The sequence below is a fragment of the Galdieria sulphuraria genome, assembly GCF_000341285.1.
Source record: "Galdieria sulphuraria unplaced genomic scaffold scaf_61, whole genome shotgun sequence".
NCBI classification, from domain to species: Eukaryota; Rhodophyta; class Bangiophyceae; order Galdieriales; family Galdieriaceae; genus Galdieria; species Galdieria sulphuraria.
In genome coordinates this window covers 23,899-45,785 of record NW_005178414.1, presented here as the reverse complement: position 1 = coordinate 45,785, position 21,887 = coordinate 23,899, and the positions used below count along the sequence as shown (strand labels likewise).

General features: G+C 38.9%; 16 protein-coding genes across 16 annotated transcripts; 5 read left to right on the top strand and 11 right to left on the bottom strand.

Moving 5' to 3' along the window:
• Nucleotides 1-4: 4 nt before the first annotated feature.
• Gasu_57510 (uncharacterized protein) lies at nt 5-1,145 on the bottom strand. Its single transcript, XM_005703093.1, has 2 exons — nt 861-1,145; nt 5-815 (listed from the first exon to the last, which is right to left on the bottom strand). The coding sequence occupies exons 1-2, from the start codon at nt 1,134-1,136 to the stop codon at nt 45-47; spliced, it is 1,047 nt and encodes a 348-aa protein (XP_005703150.1). The 5' UTR covers nt 1,137-1,145; the 3' UTR covers nt 5-44.
• Nucleotides 1,146-1,155: 10 nt separating this feature from the next.
• Gasu_57500 (alpha-1,3/alpha-1,6-mannosyltransferase) lies at nt 1,156-2,290 on the top strand. Its single transcript, XM_005703092.1, has one exon. It carries the CDS (start codon nt 1,176-1,178, stop codon nt 2,244-2,246), a length of 1,071 nt encoding a protein of 356 aa, XP_005703149.1. The 5' UTR covers nt 1,156-1,175; the 3' UTR covers nt 2,247-2,290.
• Nucleotides 2,291-2,394: 104 nt separating this feature from the next.
• Nucleotides 2,395-3,215, bottom strand: Gasu_57490 (prenylated Rab receptor 2). The gene is made up of 3 exons (XM_005703091.1): nt 2,980-3,215; nt 2,822-2,928; nt 2,395-2,772 (listed from the first exon to the last, which is right to left on the bottom strand). The coding sequence occupies exons 1-3, from the start codon at nt 3,181-3,183 to the stop codon at nt 2,481-2,483; spliced, it is 603 nt and encodes a 200-aa protein (XP_005703148.1). The 5' UTR covers nt 3,184-3,215; the 3' UTR covers nt 2,395-2,480.
• A 4-nt stretch (nt 3,216-3,219) lies between these two features.
• Gasu_57480 (NADH dehydrogenase (ubiquinone) Fe-S protein 3) lies at nt 3,220-4,135 on the bottom strand. The gene has a single exon (XM_005703090.1). The coding sequence runs from the start codon at nt 4,102-4,104 to the stop codon at nt 3,301-3,303; it is 804 nt and encodes a 267-aa protein (XP_005703147.1). The 5' UTR covers nt 4,105-4,135; the 3' UTR covers nt 3,220-3,300.
• Nucleotides 4,136-4,365: 230 nt separating this feature from the next.
• On the top strand, nt 4,366-5,419 carry Gasu_57470 (60S ribosomal protein L6e). Its single transcript, XM_005703089.1, has 2 exons — nt 4,366-4,638; nt 4,692-5,419. Exons 1-2 carry the CDS (start codon nt 4,486-4,488, stop codon nt 5,250-5,252), a joined length of 714 nt encoding a protein of 237 aa, XP_005703146.1. The 5' UTR covers nt 4,366-4,485; the 3' UTR covers nt 5,253-5,419.
• Nucleotides 5,420-5,485: 66 nt separating this feature from the next.
• Gasu_57460 (inositol-hexakisphosphate kinase) lies at nt 5,486-6,911 on the top strand. The gene has a single exon (XM_005703088.1). It carries the CDS (start codon nt 5,494-5,496, stop codon nt 6,802-6,804), a length of 1,311 nt encoding a protein of 436 aa, XP_005703145.1. The 5' UTR covers nt 5,486-5,493; the 3' UTR covers nt 6,805-6,911.
• A 3-nt stretch (nt 6,912-6,914) lies between these two features.
• Gasu_57450 (ADP-ribosylation factor) lies at nt 6,915-7,765 on the bottom strand. The gene is made up of 4 exons (XM_005703087.1): nt 7,504-7,765; nt 7,381-7,451; nt 7,201-7,320; nt 6,915-7,141 (listed from the first exon to the last, which is right to left on the bottom strand). The coding sequence occupies exons 1-4, from the start codon at nt 7,649-7,651 to the stop codon at nt 6,938-6,940; spliced, it is 543 nt and encodes a 180-aa protein (XP_005703144.1). The 5' UTR covers nt 7,652-7,765; the 3' UTR covers nt 6,915-6,937.
• A 310-nt stretch (nt 7,766-8,075) lies between these two features.
• On the top strand, nt 8,076-9,209 carry Gasu_57440 (uncharacterized protein). The gene has a single exon (XM_005703086.1). It carries the CDS (start codon nt 8,171-8,173, stop codon nt 9,182-9,184), a length of 1,014 nt encoding a protein of 337 aa, XP_005703143.1. The 5' UTR covers nt 8,076-8,170; the 3' UTR covers nt 9,185-9,209.
• Nucleotides 9,210-9,214: 5 nt separating this feature from the next.
• Nucleotides 9,215-10,725, bottom strand: Gasu_57430 (1-deoxy-D-xylulose-5-phosphate reductoisomerase). The gene is made up of 2 exons (XM_005703085.1): nt 9,949-10,725; nt 9,215-9,898 (listed from the first exon to the last, which is right to left on the bottom strand). Exons 1-2 carry the CDS (start codon nt 10,721-10,723, stop codon nt 9,237-9,239), a joined length of 1,437 nt encoding a protein of 478 aa, XP_005703142.1. The 5' UTR covers nt 10,724-10,725; the 3' UTR covers nt 9,215-9,236.
• An 8-nt stretch (nt 10,726-10,733) lies between these two features.
• Gasu_57420 (protein disulfide isomerase) lies at nt 10,734-11,265 on the bottom strand. The gene has a single exon (XM_005703084.1). The coding sequence runs from the start codon at nt 11,244-11,246 to the stop codon at nt 10,767-10,769; it is 480 nt and encodes a 159-aa protein (XP_005703141.1). The 5' UTR covers nt 11,247-11,265; the 3' UTR covers nt 10,734-10,766.
• Nucleotides 11,266-11,270: 5 nt separating this feature from the next.
• Gasu_57410 (uncharacterized protein) lies at nt 11,271-13,155 on the bottom strand. The gene is made up of 3 exons (XM_005703083.1): nt 12,758-13,155; nt 12,583-12,707; nt 11,271-12,528 (listed from the first exon to the last, which is right to left on the bottom strand). Exons 1-3 carry the CDS (start codon nt 13,134-13,136, stop codon nt 11,305-11,307), a joined length of 1,728 nt encoding a protein of 575 aa, XP_005703140.1. The 5' UTR covers nt 13,137-13,155; the 3' UTR covers nt 11,271-11,304.
• Nucleotides 13,156-14,205: 1,050 nt separating this feature from the next.
• On the top strand, nt 14,206-15,950 carry Gasu_57400 (F-box family). Its single transcript, XM_005703082.1, has 3 exons — nt 14,206-14,615; nt 14,664-15,621; nt 15,680-15,950. The coding sequence occupies exons 1-3, from the start codon at nt 14,246-14,248 to the stop codon at nt 15,810-15,812; spliced, it is 1,461 nt and encodes a 486-aa protein (XP_005703139.1). The 5' UTR covers nt 14,206-14,245; the 3' UTR covers nt 15,813-15,950.
• Nucleotides 15,951-15,964: 14 nt separating this feature from the next.
• Gasu_57390 (uncharacterized protein) lies at nt 15,965-18,465 on the bottom strand. The gene is made up of 4 exons (XM_005703081.1): nt 18,263-18,465; nt 16,564-18,215; nt 16,355-16,513; nt 15,965-16,306 (listed from the first exon to the last, which is right to left on the bottom strand). Exons 1-4 carry the CDS (start codon nt 18,436-18,438, stop codon nt 16,029-16,031), a joined length of 2,265 nt encoding a protein of 754 aa, XP_005703138.1. The 5' UTR covers nt 18,439-18,465; the 3' UTR covers nt 15,965-16,028.
• A 9-nt stretch (nt 18,466-18,474) lies between these two features.
• Nucleotides 18,475-19,785, bottom strand: Gasu_57380 (mRNA (guanine-N7-)-methyltransferase). Its single transcript, XM_005703080.1, has 2 exons — nt 19,266-19,785; nt 18,475-19,219 (listed from the first exon to the last, which is right to left on the bottom strand). The coding sequence occupies exons 1-2, from the start codon at nt 19,684-19,686 to the stop codon at nt 18,981-18,983; spliced, it is 660 nt and encodes a 219-aa protein (XP_005703137.1). The 5' UTR covers nt 19,687-19,785; the 3' UTR covers nt 18,475-18,980.
• A 201-nt stretch (nt 19,786-19,986) lies between these two features.
• On the bottom strand, nt 19,987-21,065 carry Gasu_57370 (uncharacterized protein). Its single transcript, XM_005703079.1, has 4 exons — nt 20,849-21,065; nt 20,660-20,798; nt 20,259-20,612; nt 19,987-20,201 (listed from the first exon to the last, which is right to left on the bottom strand). Exons 1-4 carry the CDS (start codon nt 21,043-21,045, stop codon nt 20,094-20,096), a joined length of 798 nt encoding a protein of 265 aa, XP_005703136.1. The 5' UTR covers nt 21,046-21,065; the 3' UTR covers nt 19,987-20,093.
• Nucleotides 21,066-21,074: 9 nt separating this feature from the next.
• Gasu_57360 (Golgi transport protein GOT1-like protein) lies at nt 21,075-21,835 on the bottom strand. The gene is made up of 5 exons (XM_005703078.1): nt 21,690-21,835; nt 21,549-21,637; nt 21,325-21,500; nt 21,192-21,273; nt 21,075-21,137 (listed from the first exon to the last, which is right to left on the bottom strand). Exons 1-5 carry the CDS (start codon nt 21,703-21,705, stop codon nt 21,096-21,098), a joined length of 405 nt encoding a protein of 134 aa, XP_005703135.1. The 5' UTR covers nt 21,706-21,835; the 3' UTR covers nt 21,075-21,095.
• Between the last annotated feature and the right edge of the window lie 52 nt (nt 21,836-21,887).

The window sequence follows — 21,887 nt, the reverse complement described above, 5'->3', positions numbered from 1 at the left end:
GAATGGATCTAATCATTTCTATGTGATTATTTACAAATGTTTTTTTATTCTGTGCGAAAGTGACGAGGCAATACTTCATTATCTGCAACAGAATGTACATACAAAGCATCCGGTGGATGATCTCGTTCCCCTTCTTCGAAAGTATAGGAGGAAGCTATCGCCAACTGACTTCCATCTGAACTAAAACTTAAGGAGGAAATACTGCAAGGAAAAGAACGCAGCTGACATATTCTCTTCTTAGAATCTCCATCCCATATATTCACAACTCCATCACCTCCTCCAGTGGCAAAAGTACCATAAACAGGATGAAAACATATCACATTGACAGGGAAAACCAAGTCAGCACCATCCGGAGCTCCTGCAGACTGTCGATGACACTTGAAAGAGAAACTAGCGTGTGAACTCGTTTCCAATCCATTCGACTCTAAAGAAGGAAAAGGTTGGATAGCCACTCTCCCTTCCGTAGATCCTATTGCAAAACGATTTGCATCGGGCGAGCAAGCTATGGAGCGTATTTGTTGGCGAATGGGTGACTCTTGAATATTCCAAGCTTTGTCCATCTTGCGTAAATCCCAAAACTCAAGTTTGCGTTTACTTGTACCAACTATACAAGTGTTCTGGTGCAAAGACAAGGCAAACGCCTTTCCTGTTAGACTTGCGGAAGATTTGCTTGTCGATAAATTGTCACGAATATCCCAGACTTGAATAGAGGAGTCCCAACTAGCAGTAATAACACTTTCAATAGTTTCACTGTAAGCCACACAGCGAACTCCAGCAGTGTGTTGTCCAATCAACTGGCCTTCAGTTGGTAAAGTCTAATAACCGAATAAGGAGGCTATTGGAGAAGAAATTCAACGTACCGACTGCATAGAATATAATAAAACTTGTCCTAAACTGTTTCCAGCGACTACTTGACGTTCATCTATCCAAGCACAGTCCAGCAACGGTGGATTTTCGTTGGCTTTCCCAAACTCTATACGCAAAGTTCCATCAACGGAATCATAAACGGATATACTACCAGCCCACGAAGATGCAAGAATAAAATACGAAGCAGAGTTGGTTCCAAAACAAACTTTTGATATTCCATCGAGTGGCGGAGGATAGAGTTCGGCATCCTTGGATGGTTCCATCAGCATTCCAAATTTGGTGAATTCTTCTTGTAAGAAATTGTGTTCATGAAACAACACAAAGTGGTTTTCATACACCCAGACTTGGGCATTGGAGGTGCAGAAAGGTGGCTTGTCGACGCTGCTATGGCAGTCTTACAGAAGGGTCACGATGTTAAGATATATACCGCCTCTTGGGATCCCAACAGATGCTTTCCCGAAACCAAGGACGGCAGTTTGAAAATAGTAAAGCCACCTTTCATGATTATTCCAAGAACAATATTTGGAAAGTTTCAAGCCATCTGTGCTCTTGTGAGATGTTTTTTGCTGACTATTTGGTTGTTGTTCGTGGAACCAACGCCCGACGTTGTAATAGTCGATGCAGTATCCTCGCCTCTTGTATTATTGACATTGTTCGGTATTCCTTCCTTGTTTTACTGCCACTTTCCTGATCTATTGTTAGCTAAAAGAGAAAACCGAAGTTGTTTATATCACAGCTATCGAAGGTGGATGGACAAGATGGAGGAATACACCTTATCACTGGCGCAACGAATAGTGGTCAACAGTCACTTTACGGCGCAAGTGTTTCAAGACACGTTTCCTGAACTAGCCAAGAAAAGTGCCATTGCCGTACTTTATCCGTGTATTGCCGTGGAGCCTTATGTACGACTGGACAGTCTATCTTCAACAACCATAGTATCTTTGAATCGTTTTGAAACTAAGAAGCACGTTGACTTGTTAATTCACGCCATAGCATATATACGTGATACACAGAAGCTAACCAATGAGCAGTGGATTGACTTGGTGGTAGTGATAGCAGGTGGCTATGATACCCGGGTTGATGAAAACGTCACATGTCTGCAGCATCTAAGGTCTTTAGTTGAACATTTAGACTTGACCAGTAAGGTCGAATTTCTGTTGAATATTTCTGATGAGGAAAGAAGATCTTTGTTGTCAAGTTGTAAAATGGTGGTTTACACACCCATCGATGAGCATTTCGGTATTGTTCCTTTAGAAGCAATGGCAATGAAGAAACCTGTGATTGCTCACAACAGCGGTGGACCAAAGGAAACTATTATTGATGGTGAGACAGGATTGCTTTGCGAAGACTCTCCTGAGGTAGGTTGCACCTTGTTGTGAAACTCTATTGTTTCATACCTTCACCAAAAGGACTTTGCTTGTGCTATTGTAAAGTTGCTCGAAGACGAAAAATGGGCTCAAAAGTTGGGAGAAGAAGGTTTCCTTCGAGTGAAACGGCGTTTCTCTAGAGAAGCTTTGGCTAATCAACTAGACGACATGGTGTCGGAGCTAATAACAACCAAGTCCAACGTAGGACGTGGATGAACAAAGCAAAAACAACAACACAGGTTGAATTTATACAACTGCAGGCGTATATGCCGTTTCGAAATCTGCCTCACCAGGCGGCTTTCGAACAGTGGCGTGAATGAAGGCAATAAGAGCAACTACAGCCACGAGGGAGGTAAAGGTTGCACCTGCTCCTGTAAGCCCTAAAAGTAACAGAGAGAAGACTAACAGAAAAATAGATTTGGCTCGATTATCCAGTTGCAAGTTTCCAAATACGAGAGCATCTGCGTGAAAAACGAACAAGTACAAATATGCAGCAAATATCATAATGAGACCCAAAATGGCGAATGGACTCACAAGGCTGTGCGTAGTATTAGTATCCAAAAAGCAAAGAACAAAGCAAAACATACACAGTAATCCCACTTAACACCAAGAGTATAACAGCATAGTTGTGTCCATAGTGTGTCAAGTTCTGTTGTAGCCTGTCTTTCAGTTCCGAAAAAGGCGGCAAGTTCATCTAGCGAGTTTGGTGGTTATCGGTTTGTAAATAGTTAACTGGGAAGCAAACCTGTGACGTGTTAAGAAACTCATTCCAAGGTTGGGAGTTGCTCCACACTTGGAAAAGTCGCTCTCGAATCTCTGCCGCAGTAGGAAGTCTGTCACTAAAAAAGTTCATGACAGGGTTTCTTGGGTTCTCGGAACCTGAAACAACATTTGCTGAACTATTGGTTTCTTCAGGAGTGGAAGCGGACCTTGCCACAAAATCAGTCATGTCCAATCCAACAATAATTTGGCGCAATGAAATTTATTCTGATTTTCATTTTTTCTTTTGGTCATTCTCTAATTAAATGAGAAACTAACAAATACTCATAACATGAACGACTCGAGATCATACTCGTTCTGGTAATTTTTCAGCTTCTTCAAAATTACCTCCTTCTGGAAACACCTCCCAAGGACTTGTGTAATCAAAAGCTCGATATTCTTGCGTAATTTCAACTGGCTCGATAACCACTCTCTTTTCTGTATCATCATAACGAACTTCAACGTATCCACTTAGTGGGAAATCTTTTCGGAGTGGATGCCCTTCAAACCCATAATCAGTTAAAATTCGTCGCAAATCAGGGTGATTATAAAAGAATACGCCAAACAAGTCCCATACTTCTCTTTCTGGCCAGTTCGCCCCTTTGAATAAACAAGTAGCAGACTCAATCGGGGTGACCTCATCAACGTGAGTCTGAACTCGTATTCTAGATGAATATTTAAGGGACAGAAGATTGTATACTACTCGAAATCTTTGTGGCTTTTGAGGAAAATCAGCAGCAGTACAGTCAATAAAGCAATCATACAAACACGAAGAGTGATCTCTAAGAAACCGCAGTACAGGTATTGTCTTGTCATGCGGAACTTCTAACACCATTTCTCCACCACCATGAGTAGTATCGTGACCTTTGTGAATGTATGCGGCTGTTATCCCCGCTGGAATCATTTCAACGAGTGAAGCAAGGAAGTTTTTCTGTTGGTTGAGAGCAGTATTTTGTTCAGCTGTCTTGTCGGGGCTAGTACTACAGAAAGGTTGTCGCCTTGACGAGAAGCAAGTTTGTGTCCCCCAATAGCTCTTTGTTGTAGAGTAATACTTATATGGTTGTCTCCATAGATAAAACATACTTTTCCATACATGATGAGACGCCATCATCAACGATTTCAACAATCGATTTTCAAAACAACTGCTTTATTATGAGGATGGTAGGATTGTTTCCAATATTGCATATATTGTTGAAAATGACACATGGTATTTGTGCAATATAAGAAGCCTCTTTTTCTCAGGCCGAAATCTTATTGAAGTTGTTTGCTACAACGAGGAGAGAACTAAGTAGCTAGTAGTAAATGCAAAGTCTTTATGAAAAAGCCATAAACCAATCTAATAGAAACTCTCTTTTGTACAGACTTGAGTTGGTAAAACAAGGTCGAAACTCGGAAGCTGTGCTTGTGAACGGATTTGATATTGCTGTAGAAAGCCTATTTACCAATAAAAAACATATTTCCTTTGTTTTCCTTGGATATGTAAAAAACTCCAATGGGCTTCTCTCCCTTTCCTTTCTCACAGGCCCCGCTTCCTATCAGCTTTAATCATTCATTAGTACTTGTCGTCGACGCCGATTCAAGCAGTTTTTACCGTATTGCAATGGCATCGACAAGTGGGGAAGTTCAACAGAAAGGGAAAGAACAGGTAGTGAACAAGCTTCCTTGTACCAATCACCAAATGCTAAACTTTTTGGAAAGGTTGGACAAGACAAAGAGCAGTCGGCGAGAACGTCTGACAAGATAACCAAACCAAAGAGAAAATGGTATCCTGCGGACGACGAACCAAGAAAGCGAGTCCATCGGAAAAAAGTGCAGAAGCCTACCAAATTACGTGCTTCCATTACTCCTGGCACGGTTTTGATCCTTTTGAGTGGTCGCTTCCGAGGAAGGAGAGTAATATTCTTAAAGCAGCTCGCAAGTGGCCTTTTATTGGTTACAGGACCATATTCATTGAATGGAGTTCCTATGCGTAGAGTTAATCAACGTTATGTTATTGCAACAAGGACCAAGGTTGATATTCAATCAGTGGAGATCCCAGCCGTAGATGATGACTGGTTCAAGAAGAATAAGAAAAAGCCAAAGACAGAGGAAATGACAGATACTGGGAAAACAAAACTTCCGGAAACTTTTATCAAGGCTCAACAAAGTCTAGATTCTCAACTTGTTCCTTTAGTGAAGGAAGTACCGTTCTTGAAGAGTTATCTATGTTCTAGATTTTCACTATCTTATGGACAATTTCCTCATGAAATGAGATTCTAATCGGTTCAACAACAGATGCGAAGGCATTGTTGTGGAGCAGAATAAAAAAGAAAACGATTCCTTTCATTCTTTTTTTTTGGCTTTGGGATTCGTAGAGCTTCTTGTAGTTCTGCTTCTCTAACCACAACTTCTTGAAAACAACACGTAATAAAGTGTTGTGTGTTATGTGTAACATATTTAAAATATTGCACCAGGAGAGTAGGACGTTTTCTTTTAGATAGTGAAGTAAAACTTTGGAGTCATGGACCAGAAAAGTACGACCTGCTTGGAGGCACTAGCCAAGTTAAGTCAACAACGAGAACACCAAACAACACCAGCCACTTTATGTTCCTCGGAGCACTTTTTTGCCAACGAAACCATTTATTCGGATGCAACGTTTCTTTCAACTACTGAAGAAGCATTTATTTCGTCCCCTTCTTCTTCGACACAAGGACCGAAACCTGGATTGAAAAGGGTTTCTACAGGACCTATGACCCGTATTTTGGAAGGTTGCCAAAATGACAAACCTAATTCACCAGAGTTGGAAAGAGTGGAAGAAGCCGAAGATAACTACTCTGGAACAAGTAGCGAGGAAGCTTTTTCTCAAGGCATTCCTTATCCTCACCAAGTAGGTGGCCATGGCGCACTCTCGAGTTTTGAAAGAGGCCGTGTTTTGAAACCTGCTGCAAAGAAGGAAATAGACTTTTATAACTTCATTTATAGTGACAACTTGCCTTCAGAGCTTGAATGGCTTCGTACAGTAACTCCCAAGTATTTTGGTCAACGTAAGACCCAAGCAAAGGCAAAGAGAATACTGGAAAACCAAGTGACGCCCTTTTCACAGACCTCTTCGGTGCCTGTGAATACGGTTCTACACATAGACAGGAAAGATAGTGAGAGAAATATTTGGAAAGACCAAGTAGGAGAGCTGGTCATGGACACCAATCCTTGGGCGAGAGCTTGTTTATTGAAAGAGCTACAAAAGGAAGACGAAGTCAAGTCGTTTATTATTCTTGAAGACCTCACTTGTCATTTGAAGAAGCCCTGTGTTTTGGACTGTAAGATGGGTACAAGACATTACGATGATGATGCTACTGAAGAAAAGAAGAAAGCACATATAGAAAAAGCAACAAAAACGACCTCATCTTCTACTGGAATTCGTTTTACAGGCATGCAAGTGTATAAACTGCCATCGCATACTTTTTTATTTCATGACAAATACTACGGCCGTCAGTTGAAGTCTCATGAGTTGAAGAATGAACTTTTTGAATTTTTTCATAATGGAGTACTTTTGCGAGTTGATATCATTGAACAGTTTCTTTCAAAGCTTCAATGGCTTTATCAACATTTGGAGAACCAACATTATTTTAATTTTTATTCCTCCTCCTTACTATTTGTATATGAAGGTGATGAGATGGCTACCTGTCCTATTTCGGATGTGCGAATGATTGATTTTGCACATACACAACGTTGTGTTGAAGAGCAGCAGAATGATGGTTATTTGTTTGGGTTAAGTAACTTGATTCATTTGATGAAGTCCTTGTTAGAGGATGAAAGAAATGAAATGAGGTGACTTGGGTTGATGAAAAGTGATCGGTTCATATGAAATAGTCGGGGTAATTGGAATATTTCAACGAGTGCTTCTTTCCTACTTTTGCGAATATACAGTGTTGAAGGAAAAGTTATAAACTAAAAAATTGTCTTTTTTAACGGTGGGAAAGTTGTTCAGATAACCAATCCAGTCCTTCAAAAAGTCCATCACCGTTGGTTGCACAACAAGACATAATAAACCAAGTTCTGTTCCTCAACGACGGCAGTGCAAGAGCGTTTACTATTTCAGCTGTGGAAGCTGCGTTGGGCAAATCCTGTTTGTTAGCAAAAACCAACAAAACAGCGTCTCTCAACTCTTCCTGACCACAAAAAGGACGTTAGTAAACATTACGTCATCACTCCCACTTGAAAACCTTACCTCTGACAACATTTTGTGGAGTTCTTCACGTGCTTCTGGAAAGCGCTCCCTGTCGTTGCTATCCACTACAAATATGATGCCTTGGGTATTTTGGAAATAATGGCGCCACAGTGGACGAATCTAGTTAAAAATTAAGAAAAACTCGGGTTTCAAACGGTCAAAAAACGCAGGGGTGCTTACCTTATCTTGGCCACCAACGTCCCACACTGTAAAACTGATATTTTTGTATTCCACGGTTTCCACGTTAAAACCTAAAGATCAAGTAAACCCCACTTTCAACAGGTCACCGAATAGCTTTCTAACCGATAGTAGGGATCGTGGTGACGATTTCGCCGAGCTTGAGCTTATACAGGATGGTAGTTTTTCCGGCAGCGTCGAGACCAACCATGAGGATTCTCATTTCCTTCTTTCCGAACAAACGTGATAACAACTTAGAGATGGAGAGACCCATGGTCGTTTCTGTAAAGTTTCCAACAAATAGTGACGACTAATCAACAGTCCCACCCAAAGACAACAACCAATGCAAAGTAAATCGATGTCGTTGAATGTGGATGAGAAGAAGAGGGAGTCATTCTGTCTATTATGGATGAAAGAGTCGTGACTTTCTGCAAGAAACTTTCATATGTTTACTTTAAAAATATCGTTTTCCTACAACTCATCTCTTGAAATGTTCATTTTATTCTTCGAGTGAGATCCATTATAACTACGGTTTCTACCAACTAGTAACTTTTCTTTTTCTATTGAAATCAACAAATGATCATATTGGATACCTCTTCGTTCTTTCCTTGGTCATTTTCATTCTACTCTGGAACCTTCTGACTTACAATGGATCGAGTGTTGTGTCTCCCCTCCCAAATAATTATAGCAAGTCCCGTCGTCACAGCCCGCTCTTTCCAATTTTGAAACAAAATTTTTGGAAGTGGGTGAAAGTTGTTTTGTTTCTCTTATCGGATACTTTTTGTAGACAAGTATGGTGGGACGGAAGAGACAGACAAATAGCAAAAGCACGTCGAATGATTCTTCCAATGTAGACGCACAACAAACAAATTTATCTACCAGTAAAGAAAACTTGCCTCCAGAGACTCAAATAGATAAGAAGGAAGAGTTTCGAAATAAAATCAACTCAATCCTCGACGAATTCGAGTTGGAATTTCAAGCAAAGATACGCGGGTTGCAAGAGTTGGCAGAAGCACACGCAGTGACTCTACAGAATTGTATGGCTGTTCAACTCGTGAAGATACCTAAGAAAGTCCGTGAGATGTCACTGGCGGACTTTCGTCAACAATATCGAGAAGATGTATCGACATTCCTAATGACAGAAATCAAAACGGGTATTAAAAGACAGCTAAGAAGCGGAGTGAAAAAGAGAAAAACCAAGAATGAACCTGAATCCTCAATCAAAGATACTGAAAATAAAAGAAGAAAGCCTCCCCTTCCTCCAACTGCTACAAGGCCTTCTGTACAGTCACTTACAACAGATCGACATGAAACAGACGATATAAATATATGGGCATCTACACCAGCATCTGCCGTGATGAGAAGGAGGAGAAAGTTAGTAGCAAATATAGTAACAACCGAAACTGAAAGGGTCAATGAAGAGACAAAGCAGCGACTACAAAATGCAACTCCCAGAAATATCCAAACAAAAGGGAAAAAGAACTTACAAAGTGAACAAAAAGGAACCAAAGAATCAGAACCTGAGCATAAGAGCATTTCGAAACTTTTGCAAGAAATGAGAGCATCACATATGACGCCTGCACAAACTACAACGAATCGAGTAAGTGACGGACTGGAGACCTATTCCGAACTAGATATTCCACTACAAATCCAGTTACGAAGTGGAGCCAAGATTGACTTGTCTACTCCTCAAACTTTGCATAAAATAAGTGGGACCAGTAAGGAAGAAGCCAAATTGAAGCTTAGTATGTTGCAAGAGCGAATAATGGAGTGCTTAAGAGAATTAGACCAAGACAACAACGAATAACTCATATAAAAATATACAAAACAATATCATTTTGAAAAAAAAATTATCCATATTAAGCAACGGCGGAATGTTTCATGAAATGAAGCTTTGGAGAAAAGTCTCGAGCAGTTTTGCGTGCCCATTGATCTGCGTATAATATATCGTCCAATGAGGGACGCTCAACGAATAGTCCAGTCTCATGATGACTCATTGTATGTTCAATAACTTTTGCTATTTCAAGATAACTGATTTCATTGTTTCTAAATCTGAAGACAGCTTCTTCATTTGCAGCATTCAATACTGCAGGCATTGTTCCACCTCTCTTCCCTGCTTCATAAGCCAAATCTAGACAAGGATATTTGTTTCTGTCAGGTTCCTTAAAAGAGAGTGTGCCTACTTTAACCAAGTCAAGAGAAGAGTAAGGCAGAAAGAGACGATGTGGCCAGCTCATCGCATATAATAAAGGAAGACGCATATCCGGCCATCCCATTTGTGCAATTACAGAAGTATCACATAACTCTATCATCGAATGAACAATACTTTGAGGGTGAATGACTACTTGAATATTGTCGTATGCTGTACCGAATAGGAAATGCGCTTCAATAACTTCTAATCCTTTGTTCATTAAAGTGGCGGAATCGATAGTTATCTTAGCTCCCATAGTCCAATTGGGATGTTTCAAAGCATCGTTTAGAGTAACGTAATGTAAGTCTTCTAATGGTGTGTCTCGAAATGCTAAAGAAACAGTTCAAAACATGTCGAATGATCAATTCTTCTTAGCTCACCTCCACCTGATGCAGTCAAAATGATCTTGGATAGGGCACCACTTGGTACTCCTTGCAAGCATTGGAAAATTGCAGAGTGCTCCGAATCTGCAGGTAAGACATTGACTCGGTGTTTTTCCACCAAAGGAGCAATTACAGGACCTCCAGCTATCAAAGTCTCTTTATTTGCCAAACAAATGTCCTTTCCTGCTTTTATGGCAGCCACTGTTGGAATAAGACCAGCACAACCCACAATTCCAGTCACAACCAAGTCACTTTCTGGGAAGCAAGCACAATCAACCAAGCCTTGTTCACCACCACCTATTTGACAATCATAGTCCAAGTCCTTTAACAAAGTATGCAGCCTTTGTAATTGGGTAGTATCAAATACTGCAACAATCTTCGGCCGATATTTACGAATCTGAGACACAAACTGATCCAAACGTGAGCCTCCACAAGCCAGACCCACCACTTGGAAATTTTCTGAACAAGCATCCACAATTTCCAAAGTTTGTGTTCCAATAGAACCAGTAGAGCCTAAAAGGACAATTTTCTTGTGTACTTTAGTAGTTTCACTTTCACTCCAAGCTTGGGTCTGCACCGGAGCTACGGGAGACAAGTCTTTGGTATTAGCTGCCAAAAACACCGCTCTGAAAGACTCCTTCTTCTTTTGTCTACTCAAAAATACACGTAAATTACCTTTTATAACCTTGTTGCACTTTTTACACAAAGCATAAGAGTTTTGAAAAGACAAAAGTGAATAACTAAACAGCATAAGATGGTTGGATTTGTGCATTCTCCTGGAAAATAAAATCTCCACATTTCTTTTGAACCCACTGTTACATATTCTCCTTCATAAAGGCAACTAAGCCAGTTATATCTCTTCTTTTCTTTTCAAATATTACAGGGTGCTCTTTATCATCTCTATGGAACCACATGATAGTTGGCAAAGATTCAATATGGTACCTCGAAGCCAAAGATTCACTTTGAGTGACATCTACTGCTGCACAAAATACTCTCGACCTTTCCTGTTCAGCAAACTTTATTAGTTCCGGCTTCAATCCTCTACAGTATGGGCACCACGGCGCATAGAAAGTTATCAGTACATCCCTTTCTGCGTTGTCCAAAAATTTATCAAAGTTGTCATCCGATAACAAATAAACTTGCGTATTTTGAAAGCTCATAGTGGTACTGAACCACAACTCCAACCCACGAAAACAAATATAGGCAAAGATACCCATCGCAAAAAAAGTAACTGTGCATACGAGCAAAGCTACTTTGACCTGACTGCTGGTATTGCGTCTTCTAGGTACAGCCATACTATATAATAGTTGTGTTAATTTTATTATCAAACACAGTTCATTACGTAGAAATCCATTATGCCAAATCCGTAAAGCCCAACAATTCGAAAACCGCATCCAATCGCTCTCCCAACTCTTCTCTCTCATCGAATGTTCGGTCTTCTGAACCGCCAAGCGCTACTGCTGACTCACGAACATCTTCTACAATGGAGCGAGCTGCATAGGGTTCAAGACGAGATAATAGATCGGTAAACTCATCCCCTTCTTTACTTGGCCGAACAAGATCCCAAAAATCTGCTGCTATAATAAGGCAACAGGCAGCCCGCAGAGAACTCAAAGAAAAAGTCTCTGCTATTTCCAATAAACTGACGGCATTCTCACATGACAAATTTTGTATTAATAAAGATGCACAACTCTCTTTGATTCCTGGTACTAGTAACATTTCTCCAGCATCTAAAATATCAACAACCATTTGTGTCGACAATTCATTCCCTATGAACAACCGTTCACAATACAAATAATATAAAACATGAGAAAGTATAAATGGATCCAACTCATCCAAAGTCCAAGCCTCATAACTACTCATATCTGTATTATAATCTTTCCGAAAACTCTGTAAGCCTTTAAAGTATTCACTTCTCATCAACACAAATCGATGACAAAATAAAAATCGTTGCTGTACTTTTAATATTACATCAGCATAGAGATTCCCTGGACAAGCATGAAACCATTCCAAACAACTTTCCATATCTCCATCAAACTCGGAAAACTCTTTGGATACATCTAACAGCTTCAAACCAAGTTTAGAAAAATCTTCATGCAAACTGTTCAAATGTTTGTTTCCGTAAATAAGAATGCGAAGACTGTCTCCACCACCAGCTGTAATTTTCGCTAAAACACGATGTTTCATTTCTCTTTTAGCTTCAGCAATATTCAACTCTCTTAGAATAGCTTTTTGGAGTCCTTCTAAACGACATTGTCGACATAAAGCTAAAAATGCTGAAGTATCTTCCTCCGAAAGATCCAAAGATGCAGTATACAGGTATTTTACAAGAGCATAGAATGCACGAAAACTCAACAAAGGATGCTTCAATTTTATGCGACGTTTAAACCTCCAACGTTTTTGAATAAGTTCTTCAAAATAGGGACACCTTGTGGCTAAAACAATGCGATGAGCATACACCTGGTTGCCAAATATTTCAAAATAAATATCAGCATCACTGTCTTCTCCCCATTGTTGAAGACTCTCAAAAACTCTTCTCAAATATCCAGAGAATTGATCTTCACCACGTGGTAAAACCTAAAAAAATTACGTGTCTCCTCATCGAAAATAAAGGAAGCCAATTGTGCTGACCTGTCCTCGAAAAGCTAGCAAAGTATCTCGAATGTCTTTGTTCAGTGCCGCATAATAACAACGTTCTCCATCAAAAGTGTCCACGTCACAGACGGCACCTTGCTCCAACAAATAGCGAACCAAACCTCATAACAGAATATAATAATTTAAAATACAAAAGTCGTTTAAAGCTTACCAACGTGACCACAGAGGCAACTATAATAAAGAGGCGTGGCATCCCAAGCATCCCTCACGTTGAGTTCAACACCTTTTTGAACAAGTGCTTGAACACTTTCAATGTCACCAATTCTACAAAGTTGGAAAATGGTTTGACCCTTCACAGTCCAATTGACAGTATCAACATCTGAAGGTACCAAGCCCTGCTTCCTTAACAGTGCTTGAAGTGACGCATATGTATATATCGAAGTTTCTTCATCGTATTCGTTCTCGTCTAACGAGCTGCGTTCACTTTCTGTTTCTTGGTTCTCCCAAAAGTCATCAACATCAAACTCCAAAAGTTTTCGAAACTCAAGATCATCTGGAGCAATGTCTGAAGAAACCATTACACCAGACATTCTGGGCAGGAAAAATTATATGCTAAAATATAAATTTGTCGCAAAACACTGAAATCATCAGTCTAAAGATTGAACTACGTTAAAAGTTGTCATAAATTAAGAAGCTACAAGAAGCATTTATTTTTCAAGAGAAAAATAAGTTAAGAGGCAAAAATTTCATGCTACTCAAAACCTATTTAAAGAAGTCATGTATTTTTCAATACAAATTAAAGATAATGAATAATTTTCGATAATTTCAGATACCATTTCTAAAGAAATACCTTTCTTATTCAATATCAAAAGAATTAATTAAAAGTTTATTTGTTCCGAGCTCGGAAAATTAACTAATTGAAGGATTTTTATGATTTTTCAACAAAGAAAATGTCCAATTACGAACATCGACTAGGTATGAAATCGCAATATCGAAACTATGTGTTTCAAAATTGAACTGCTCAGTATTTCTTTATGCAATTAATTTTTTTTCGGAATTTTTAAAGTCTCTTTTCATTTTCTTTTTGACCTTGTTTTCTAATTTATTTTTTATTTACGATGTGCTTGTCTGTCCGGACAGTCTTCTAGTTTTCTTTATTGAGAAACACGAGATATTTCACTTCAAACTCATTTGCTATCTTGCGATCTTGAAAACGCTTTTTACCAAGTTGAATGCAATATTTAAAGAGATATTGCAAATTATTTTTTGTCTGTTTTTGTTTTTGCGTTAAGATGCTAAAGCAACCCCAAAAGAAGGGAAACAGCTTTATAAGGTATTGTGTAAAGTGCTGTTTTTTTCTCTACTTCAATCTTTTTTTTGAGAGAACCACTGAACCTATTGTAGTCTTCGTGATAAAAAGTTCGAGTTTGTTTACAGTTTTATTGATTTGTTTTTGAAACATATTTTTAAATTCCAAGCAATCTTCATTTATCCCTGTTTATTTGAGAACCGTTTTGAATGGTTTAAAGCAGAACTTTGAAAAATGATTTAGGTCAGTTTCCTTTACGAAACTAATACAAATGACCTGTGCTGATTTCATGTAAAACTTTTAGATTTCGAGGGACCCTCATTGAGGCCGAGTGAGTTGTCCAAGTAGAGTAGTCGTTTCGAGAAATTAAGCCGCTAGAGGGGATTTTTCATGCAGAAGGAGCAGAACACCTCCTACGGGGAGGGTACTCCGTTGAGAGGTTGTGCTGATAGAGTAGCTTTGGAAGCTATTTTCCCTAGAGTTTGTTTTCCACACCGAAGGCAAAGCTCCAGACGTGTGCCGCAACGTCCTCTATTCTTTCGCCATTTTCGACGCATACCTGAAAATCAAGTGTCGACACTAGAACAGTTACAAGAAGCTCAGCCTTGTTTGAACGAGTGTTGTGAGAGTAATTTGGATGAAGAAGGACTTACAGCGCCGGAAAGGAGAGTGAGAGATTGTGCGACGAGTTCACAATACCCCCCCTTGACCCTTGGAAACATTTCACAAAGTGGCGTAGTCGAACACTCACCTATCGACGGTAGGTTTTTTTAAATATCCTAAACTTCTTTACTCATTGAATTCCTAGTGAATGACGTAGATTGCACTTCAAGAGAGAAGATGGATTTAGAAAGCTGTGACCTTTCATATCAAGCCCAAAGATTAAGTCATCCGTATTCTGAACAGTTATCCCTTGACCGCTTTTTACATCAACGGGAGCTTTGTGAAGATAGGGAAGATGAAAGTTTTCAAGAGTTGGATGAAACCCAGTTTGTAGAGTCACCCGATTCTGTGTCTTTTATTTTATCAGAATTGCAAGGGATCGTTGCATGTGTGGATTCGAAGCCTTCATTAGCAACTGGCTCTTGTAGTTTTATTAGAGATCGTCTGAGAACGTTATTAGTTGTATCTTCTTCTTATGCTCGTCAGAATCAAAGTCAATTGCGTGAAAGTGGTTCTGTTTGTACAGAAAGTGACAGCTGTGTGTGTTTAAAGAAGCATTGGGACTCCACTTGTTCGAGTTTTTTATGTTTACAACCTTTCTCCTTTTTACCTGATGATATCGTTAGACTTATTCTTCGTTTTCTCGAAGCGGATGATCTTGGAAGGGCTCGTCGTGTGTGCAAGAAGTGGTACGAGTTTTGTAGCGATGAAAGTCTTTGGAAAGAGCAATGTTTGAGTCGTTGGCGTTCACTTGAATGGGATGAGAGTGCTTGGGCCTTGGTGACTGGCGACATGCCTTTGGAGGAGAATTATAGCAGAAGATGGATGTTGCTTTTCCCTCGTTTGAATCAGATGCCGTATTATTGTTGCCGTCTTCAGAAGACTGGTAGGTTTATCTGCAATTTGCGTGCACATCAATTCGGAGGCAATCCCTTGATTCCTTATGGTCTTGGACAGACTTTGATTGTGGAACGACGATTCAATATATCTCATTTGGAAACGTTTGTGTTACCTGATGCAGCACGTTTCTATTTTGAACCTGAAACTCGAGAAGATGAAGAAGGTTATTTTGCATTTATTGAATATCTTCTTCATCGGAATAGGTAAGTGTGCAGTAGGGTATTGTTTTGTTTGGAAGCTAATTATTGTCAAACTCATTAGAGCTGGTCTTGCCTTGGAAGGAGAACGAAGAATCATATTTATTCCTCCTTGTGATTATTCAAGCCATTATCTCCAGTATAGTGGTAAAGGACTTGTTGGTATAGTGCAACGTTCTTATCCTCCTCTTTCTTAATCAACGTTTTCTCTGAATTGGTTGTTTCATATATATATATATATATATGATGCGAATAAAAACAAACAATGATATTGTCCTTTGACTCGTTCATCAACCATTATTTTCCTATTATTCCCACCATGGAGAGTTATAACTCTCTTACTATTCACACAACAACATGCATCTCTTCCTGTATATTTCATAGTTATTCTTTTCATCGTATATTGTGTTTGGTTAGACCAAAGAAGATGACGAATCCAAAGTTTCGTTTCTTTCTTCATCTACAAAACTTGAGGTTTCTTTGGATTGACCAACAACTATGGTAGACATATTATTATAATTGTTGTTGTTATTGACCGTCATAAAGGTGGACCACCAACTATTTCTCTTCAACATTTGACATAAACTCGGTTGTGTAGCAGAAGCAGATATCAATTCTTCTGCCAATCGTTTGACATGTCCCATATAGGACAACCAAGGAGCAATCTTTCCTTCTCTTCTATCTACCGCCACTAGAAGCCATGATAAGTTTTTTACTTTCTACAACAAATATGAAATACCTTGATATATTTTTGGAACCAAAACATCCAATAAATTCTGACGCAGTTCATAGTCCGTATTTCCTCGAATGATGGCAATGACTAGACGTTCTATTTCGGAATGTAACACATTGTGATTGGGATAGTCGAAAAGCAACTGAATGATGGGAGCTATCACTTCTATTGAAAATTCATATCAAGTATGGGCAACTGAACCATTCTCTACTCACCTGCTTGTACGAGAGCACTTTGTACATCGATATGGGGAACTCCAACTAGAGCAGTAAAAAACTTGACCAATTGCAATCGATGTAAACCTAACCAAGACGATGATGGACGATCCCAAGATGTGGTGATTCGATTCTCCGATAAAGAGCCCAAATATAACAATGGCTGTTGAGGTGCTATTTGTAACATATTCACAGCAAACTCTACATATTTCAACAATACGGATATAAGAGGAGGAAGCTCTCCCCAGTTATTCAATTCCAATCGAATATCCAAGAAAGCTGCCAACACTTTGGTTGCAGCACCGAATAGAAAATGAACTCCTGCTAAGAATTGGGAATGTCGGGCTATGAATTCCATGCGCTTGGAGGAATCCCATTCCATAAATAATCGATCATAAGCTTTGTACAACATATGAAGCATATGATCTACGATGACATGTGCTTCCGGTTCCAATTTACGATAATCTTGCTTTTTTTCCAAAGATGAGAGTGGCTTTCCATCCATAGGTTGAGAAGAAGATGCACTGGATAAATCTCCTTTGGATTTGTCATGAAGTATAGCAACTTCTTGAGAAGAGTCCATTTCATCGGTTAGACGTAAATTGACGATAGCCAAACGACTTAATACACGACTAATGGCACGCAATACTTCTACAGCATTCCCAGGTTCCGTTACATTTGTACTATTTTCTATACTATTTTCATGGATAGGCAAATCTTGTAACAAAGCAACATACAATCGATGCAATAGAATGCGAACTAGTCGAATACAATTATCACTTTGAAATAGCCATTCTAAAGTTTGTTCTCTTTTGGAGGATGGGTTTGTAGAACCAACTTGTAGCACTTGACTTTCTTCTTCTTCGACATCACTATCGACACTATATGTTGTTGCTTCAGGTTCCACTTCCTCTTCAAAAGGAAAACGAAGATAAGCTCTACTCCAAGTTGATTCTTCATCCAAGTTACTGGCTTCTCTTTCATCTTCATATGCTTCGACTCCAGCATATGAATAAGAAAATAAACGAAGAGAAATCCCCGTCGATAACATTTTCAATAACAACTCTGTAATAGAACGCAAATGGATTCCTCTCACTAAAGCATGTAATAGAGTAGTAGGCTCATCCATATCTTCACAATAAGGAAGCCTAGAAAATGCATAGTTTCTTACAAACGTCAATAAGGCTGTGCCTTTTTGATATTCCAATAGTGCTTCTAATATTTTGTTAAAGTGGTTAGAGCGTTCATCATCCAACCAAGGAGGTGATGATAAAGTTAAGGCGTGTTTGGTTTGGGATACAAGTTTTTCGTTGGTGCCATCCTTTTTCTCTCTCAACTTTGGAGAAACATCCGAAGACTCTGAAGAAACATAACATTCTTCGTCGGAGCCTGTACCGTTACCTACGGAAGAATAGGAAGCGGCTTCTGGAGATGAGTTTTCAGGAACACCACCTCCAAGTAGACGTGCAAAGAAACTCGCCATCAAGTCTTCATCTTCAGCCAAAACTTTCAAAACGGATGGTACAGAAACTAGAATTTGAACGGATAGTTTGGGATACTTTTTCACTCTATTGTCTTGAGGTGAACACTTGGGTGGAGGAGGATCCAGAGCATAAGTCAATAAGGTCTGTACAACTCTTCTACTTGATAGTCTAACTTTATCTAAGTAGAGTAGTACCAGAAACAGACTTATACTTACAATTCCTTGACAACTGTATCCAGCGCTCTTTTACTTTCGTTGTCCATATCATAACGAGAAGTTTCCAAAAGCTCGTTTTCAGGCCATAAACGAAAGTCTAACGAACACTCTTCCATATCCAAAATCATATCAAGGTCTATAGCTTCGATCAAGTTGCGGAAGGAACTACGTAACATAGTAAGTACTTCGTTTTCAAAAACATTGGCAGTCATAGTGGATACACAAAAGTGGGAACGAACCACTTGAAGAATTATTCCCCTCAAAAGAGAATGTGTGCTTTTATTGTTGTTCAAAAGAAGATTTTATCCATTGTCTCAAAAGTTGTCTATAGTCATCTTTGGTTTTCACTTTATCTGATGTGGTATGTACTTGTTGTTCTTCTACAACATCCACAAGGGAGTCTATTTGGGCGTCCAAGTTGTGCTTCCATTCATTCAGTCGTCTTTGGTTCTCATCACGCTGTTGTTGTACTTTTCCTATTTCTTCTTGAGCACGTGTTTGGAAATATTTCAACTCCTTGTAAAGTTCCCAGTTCCTCCAACCCAAGGCAACGGATAACACGGAACAAGATAAGACAGTTACAGTCCAATAAGAGCCTTTGTGAGAATTCATCCAACGTGAAAAGAGTAAACGAATGAATAATAACTGATTTCCTTATTAGAAAAACGTTGAAGTTATCCAACTTACTTCATTCCCATCGACGATTCGGGAAAAATTATCATTTCTGCAGCTTGATTCGTTTAGGAATCATTTCATTCCATTCTTTATCCACAAAGGTTATCCGTTCCGAATCCAATTCCTCATCGTCCATCATAACAATCACTTTTCGTTCAAAACTTGTATTGTCTACATAAGAAATGGATTCTGGTGACAAACCTAACCAAGGACTAGCTCCTTGCTTCTTCATGGCAAATACGGTGTATAAATAGGCAGTATCCCAAAACTCGGGTGATAATCCTATACAACACAAAAGTTGATTTAGTCACGAGGAGAATTCTCTTACCTCCATCTTGAAGTATATTCATACGATGAAATAAAGATATAAAAGGACTACCAGCTGACAAATACATGGTAATAAATTCATGAAAGTTCATAACCAACTGCAACTCTAATCCATATCCTTTGGCAAGTTTTTCAAATACAGGCATAACTACTAAATATTCAGGTATATCCAACACCGAAGACTCCAAATAAAAATGATATCGAATACCAAAAGGTTTCGTAAATGTTTTACTTGAAGAATCATCAAAGACAACACGATAAAACTCGTTACCAAACTCCAAGCCTGAAGAAGCACGCAACTTTCTCACCAAAACATTCGAATCAGGTATCGTACCAATAAAGAAGCCACCAGCTACGAGTCTCTCTGTCACATTTTCCAACAATCTTCTCACTTTCTCTTCACAACTAAAAGCATAATGCATGGAGAATTGACAACTAACTATGTGAAAGTTTCTATCGGGTTCCAAATAACGGCTTAAACGACAAGAAAAACAATCACCACACAAGAACTGAGCAGTAAAAGTGCACTTTTTGAGTTGTTGATAACGCTGTTGGGCAGTTTTCAACGACTCTTTTGAAATATCACATCCCACATATTGAGTGATTTGTTGACTTTGCCACTTTTGTAGGTCTCCTCCTTTTCCACAAGCCAAGTCAAGGACGGAATAACCGGGTCTCGTATGTAATGCAATGAGAACACTTTTTACCCAGTTGTTTAGGTTACGAAGACTTAATATTTTACTTGACTTTCTAGTTGCTCTATCTTCACTAGCAAGTTCATCATAATGTTTAGCAACCACATCTTGAGTTTCCATCCAAAGAAAAAAGTTCAAGATTTATTTTCCATTTGCCATTGTTGACTTGCTTGTATCAAAGCATCTTTGATTTCAAAGACTTTATCCATATCAGTACAAAAATAAACTCGAAAAAGGTTTTCCTATGACATCAACAAAGAGATATGAGATTCCCTTATCTATCCAACGACTCTTATTACCTCCAACATTTGAGCAACCGACATCAAACCAAAGTCTCTACTTAATATCAACACAAGAGGTTTCCAATTGGAGTGACAATATTTGACTGCAAGTATACCAGAACGATAGGCTATTAGAAAAGCTGCTGAACTCTTACTAGTGGAATCTGCTCTTTCTACTACTATTTCTTTCGGTAGATGAGCACTACTGTACAACTTACTCGCAAATCCTTGACAAGATACCCGTTGTAATTGAAGATTACGACATAACTGCACAATTTTAGAGACCAATTGGGTACAACTATCCAAATCTATCAAAAACAAGATGGATATCGAAGGTGGGGTAGAATAGGCAAAGTTGTCGAGTAGCCAGTCCTAAAAAGTTGCTTGAAAATACATGAATAGTTTCAAGTATGCCATACGTTGCTATTCTCATAGGAATCCCGGTTCTTCTGAAAAGGTGCCACCTTCTTGAGTATATAGTCTACGGCTTTGGCAGAGGCGTCGTTTCTTGCTTCTTTCTTATTCGTTCCTTTTCCTTGAAAGGGTCCCATGTTTGCCCTCACTTTTGGTTTGTTTTGAAAACTTGGATATCATTTTCTCTTACTTACCACAACAAAGTACAAGTCCACGATAAAGCGGTAGTTGTCCTTTCAAAAGTTTCCTTAGGTTTCGCTCCCAATAACAAACATATTTCATTTAACAACACACTATCTGCTTTATTAGGTGACTTTTCAAAAGAAGCTGGAACCAGTTCAAAGTTGAAAGACGTCAACTGCTCACGGTTGCTTTTGCTCATGAATGCCATTTCGTGTGTGTGTTGCCCTTTTTTTGCTTTTTGTATGGGTTTTTAAAGGACTAAACTGGAAGTGTAGTAGAATATCCTAATCGATCCAACAACTATACACTATATGTAATTCCATAACATAACAATCTATTTTCACAACAACTTGCCTGTTTCACACCGGGTAAATAGAATACTTTTCCAATAAACGGAGTTTGTCTAGCAACCAACAAGAGCATGGGAATGAAATCACTACAATAACAACAACCCAGTTGGAAAAAGTCATACTTTGGTTGTACTTACCCAAACAAATTGATCATACCAAAGCCTTCTACTAAGAAACCTACGATGGGCCAACGTAGAAGAATCAAACATAAACCAACAAAAAAGAAAAATGCGGCTCTTCGTCTTCTATAAAAGAAGAACTGGAAAGAGCGTTTGTAACCAATGACAAGGACGATGCCACTCACTAACAGTAACTAGAACAAGAACTGAACTTGACGACAAGAACTAACAAAAGTGCCTACATTCCCGAGTGAAACCAACTTGCTATCGAACAATATTGCACCCAAGGAAATAAAAATAAACCCAAAAAGTGTCAACCCTATTCCGATTTCTTTACAAAAAGAGATATTCAGCTCTTACTTAAAGTGGTAGTGTTTGCATACTTCTGGAGTCGTCCATATCTTACCAAAAAACTAGAAGAATGCAACTCATTATCAAGACAAATGATACTTGTTAGGATGAAAAGGACTTGGTATGATTTATTCCAACTTGCAAGACAAGTAACTTTCAAGTTTCAACCACGGAATAGAGTATGGCGCCATTTCTCACAAACTGCCAAAGAAAACTTATCCATAAATCTA